Here is a 4,185-nt window from a genome sequence, read left to right as displayed (position 1 = left end):
GCTGGTTTTTTAATATAAAAAAAAATTCAAAAAAAAAAAATTGTTGTGTAGTGCACATGTGTAATACTACACATATGTATGTGTACTACACATGTGTATTATTACACATGTACACTACACAATTTTTTTTTTTTTTTTTGGAAAAAAAGTTTTTTTTATATATAAAAACTAGCGATTTTTATAAAAAAAAATTGAAAAAAAAATTGTGTGTTTTTTAGGCTTTTTTTAGTTAGTTTTCGAGTTTTCACAATAAAAGTGGTTTTCATTTGAACCATCCCCTATATATATATATATATATATATATAATAAATAAATTAGATGTGGGACACGTGTCAAGTGTTGGTGCAACCACAATGGATTTTTGGCGGGAAAATGTGGGAAACCTTATGTTTTTACACGGGATCCGAATGGCAACAACCATACCCGATTTGTGTGACCCGGGTATATATACTCCTTAATTAACCTAATTTTCTAGATCACTCATTCCTTTCATTCAACACCTCCTCTTCCTACGCCTCTATCACAAACCCTACTAGCGAAAAAACCAACACCTGCATCACAAATCAGTTTTCTTTGTTGTGATTCCTACACTTCCATCACAAATCAGATTTCTTCATTGCGATTAGTGGAAACGCTCAAGATTTCTAACGATTCGGCTTAGTATTGTTTGTTCGGTCACAATCTGGACCAGAAACCCTAATTTCATGGCGATGCGGTTTACGAACAAACAGGTAAAACCTTGCAATTTTGAAATCAATATTTTTATAAAAATTCATCATAATCTTCCTCTGTTCATCTTCGTTTTTTGTTCTTGGTGTGGCTTTTTTTGTGACAGATCTGTGGATAGAATGCCCTAGCTGCCGCCTCTAGCAGTGAAGGCTAGGGTTCCGACAAGTTGATCCTGAGCAAGTCCAATTTTAATGGTAAGTTTTGGAGTTTTATTTTGCTTATTGTGTTTGATTTTAATAAAACCTTTCGAATGATGAATTTGTTCAGATATGTGTTGAAGGATGTGCGACAGAGATCTAGGGTTAGATCTGGCAATAGTTTTGGATGATTTTGGGTCTGTTATTGTGTTAGGAGATGTCGTGTTTAGGCTGAACAGGTTGTCTTTTATTCTAACCCTAATTTCATTAATTTTTATGAATTATAATTGTTAAATTGTAGAAATTGTTTTTTCTTTGTTTATATTATATAGTTGTTTTACATAATTGAATTGCCGCTTTATTCACTTATAACCCTAATTTTGAGGTTTTAGGGTTTGATGTTATACGGTTTGTTGATTTTTTGGATAAGGCCCAAATCTGATGGTTTTTTTTTTGTGTCATTGTGTGATGCTGAGCAGTCTCATTCTTGTCCGCCGATTCTTTCATCCACGTTAATGGTTCTTTCTCGTGATTATTCTTATGATGTTTGACATTGATGTTTTTCGTGTTATTTTTATTTTCAGAATCATGTTAAGCGATTCTTTGAATATAGTGGTCATTTATTGATTTTAAACCGAGTTTTTGATTAGAATCGAATTGGGTATTCAGTTTTTAGCATTTTTAGCCCAGATTAGAAAGGTTATATAATTTTGTTATTGTTTACTTAAATGTGTAGTTGACGATGCTAATATTGCTGATCCGCCAAGCATTGCTGGTTACTATATAGACCTGGGGATGCAGCCACAAGCATCATAATTTTGCAATGTAAATTTATAATTTTGGTTGATTTATAGTATGCAATCATTGACTTTCTTCGGTTGACTTGATTCAATGCATTTTACACATGAATTGTTCAGATCTGTTTATGTTCTTAGCTCTTGTCCATATATATGATAATCTACGTGTTTTGACTTTCTTTCTACTTGATGACGTTCTTTCTACTAGCTGGTTGGATGCCATGAAATCTTCTTCCCCCGCGGAATATAATGAAATATAAAGGCAATGAGTTTTCACCGAATGATGCGGGCTTACCACAATTGGATGGTATTTCTCTTAACATGCTCCTCTTTAGTACTTGACCGAAACCAGATACTAATTTTTCTGTTATTGTTTTGTTGTGCAGCTTAAGTATCCATCTGCGCTTACGTCCATTGAACAGATTGTGAATAACGTGAAGGGGAAGAGGATTGCATTGTTTCTAGATTATGATGGGACACTGTCCCCGATTGTCGACAATCCGGATCATGCCTTCATGTCTAATGCTGTGAGAATCTTAAATTCTTAGTTATCTTAATTTGGCTAGAATTATGTTTGATATTCTATCTTGTAAACAGATGCGTGTTGCTGTTAGAAATGTAGCAAAATGCTTTCCGACAGCAATTATTAGTGGCAGGAGCCGTGAAAGGGTACTTAAAAAGTATTTTGTTTTACCAATACTTTACTTAAACTCTCTGGTTGGATACTTATATGTATCATTTTGCTATCTTTCTTCAGGTACGCAAGTTTGTAGGACTGAAAGAACTATATTATGCTGGTAGTCATGGGATGGACATAATGTGTCCGGTTCAGTCTCCAGCAGCTGATCATAACACTGAGGTACCGAATTATATTTTTTTGCGTAACTATGTGAATCCAACCATTTTCCATATATTCAGGTCATTTAAATCTTATTATTTTATTTAACATAGGTTAACGAAGGAAATTTGTCCCAATGATCAATGAGGTTAATATTTCAAACTTGCTTTCAGTTTTGTATCACACACATTAATAGGGCTGCAAACAAACTGAACGTTTAGAGAACAGTCGTGAACCGTAAGTTCTTTGTGTTTGTTCGTTTAATTAATGAACGAACACGAAAAGAAATTTTGTTTGTTAAGTTAATTGAACGAAAATGAATAGAGGTTGTTTTGTTCATTTATGTTCGTGAATGTTCGGTAACCTGTTCGTTTGTTTACAATAGTTTATTAGTGTTTTCAATTTGTTTATTCTAATTAAATACTTCAAACTTTTGACAAATAAAATACTTAATAAGTATCTGTGTATTATATACTATGTTCATGGACACTTATTTATGTTCTTTTGTTTTCATGAACATTAGTTTGTGTTCGCGAACGTTCGTTACTTAAACTTAACAAACGGGCGCATTCATTTCCTCAACGAATGAACACGAACAGAAAATTTTGTTCGGTGAGCGTTCATGAACACATATATTTCTTAACAAAACAAACACTTGGTTAGTAATGTTCCAGTTTGATTTCTATTTTCTTTAATTATATTTGTTTATATAACTTAATATCCCAACTCAAATGTTGTCTTTGCAGGTTTAAGTAGTTGTAAAGATGTGCTCCCTATATATGTAGGGGATGACAAAACCGACGAAGATGCATTCATGGTAAATCTGTTTATATCATAATCATTCATTACTAATTAGGGTTATCAACTTATGAATGGATCGACAAAACTACTAGATTGGTTGAAAGTAGTCAACAATGTATTTTTAATCCTAAAGAACGGGTCGACTAAATTACCAGCTAAAAAGGAAACGGGCCAGACTGGTTGAAAGTAGCCCAAGTTGTAATTTCAATCTTTAAATCATTGTGTCTGGAAAAACTAAGATTATTATTGAACTTATATAATTATTGTACCCATATTTGACACTAATTTACCTATTTTGACCCGTTACCCAAACCTGTGAACCTGATGCTTAAAACACTTGGTGAATTACGCTAACGGGTTGTATATTTACATATTAAACAGTTTCTAACAGAGGGTAATCGTGGTTACGGCATATTGGTGACTCCTGCCCCCAAAGAAAGCAGCGCATATTATTCTCTTAGAGATCCATCAGAGGTTTGTGTTTGTTTCATCACTTTTATTGCTTAAATTGTTAAAATCAACTTTTAAATTGTAATTTGGGGGTTTAAATTTGAAGTTTTGTATATAATTTGGGGGTTTGAACCTTTTTAACAGAATTATCAAATTAGTATTTGCTAAATGGAGCTTATAAGTGAATGATTCAAAATTAAGTGTTTGTGAACTAACAATGAGTAGTTATTGCAAAAGTCGTTTTTAGGTACCTTGGTTGTAAAAAGCATTCAAAAGATGTCAATCAACTATGATAGGGCTTTGATTGCTGTTGATTTGGATAGTTTATAAATTTTAAGATGACTAAGGTTTTTATCTAAAGATGATTAATTTTTTTAATTGATTATATTGTAGTCTTGAACAAAGGATCGGGCTTTGATTACTGTTGCAACCA

The 4,185-nt window shown here is 32.8% G+C and overlaps 1 protein-coding gene across 1 annotated transcript; it reads left to right on the top strand.

Moving 5' to 3' along the window:
• The first annotated feature begins 1,893 nt into the window (after positions 1 to 1,893).
• Positions 1,894 to 3,839, top strand: LOC110901195 (trehalose-phosphate phosphatase A). Its single transcript, XM_035982259.1, has 5 exons — positions 1,894 to 1,970; positions 2,050 to 2,190; positions 2,261 to 2,456; positions 3,248 to 3,318; positions 3,684 to 3,839. Exons 1-5 carry the CDS (start codon positions 1,929 to 1,931, stop codon positions 3,807 to 3,809), a joined length of 576 nt encoding a protein of 191 aa, XP_035838152.1. The 5' UTR covers positions 1,894 to 1,928; the 3' UTR covers positions 3,810 to 3,839.
• Positions 3,840 to 4,185: the final 346 nt, after the last annotated feature.

Source organism: Helianthus annuus, chromosome 13 (assembly GCF_002127325.2).
Source record: "Helianthus annuus cultivar XRQ/B chromosome 13, HanXRQr2.0-SUNRISE, whole genome shotgun sequence".
NCBI classification, from domain to species: domain Eukaryota; kingdom Viridiplantae; phylum Streptophyta; class Magnoliopsida; order Asterales; family Asteraceae; genus Helianthus; species Helianthus annuus.
The sequence above is the reverse complement of the archived record's forward strand: the minus strand, read 5'-3'. Positions and strand labels throughout refer to the sequence as shown.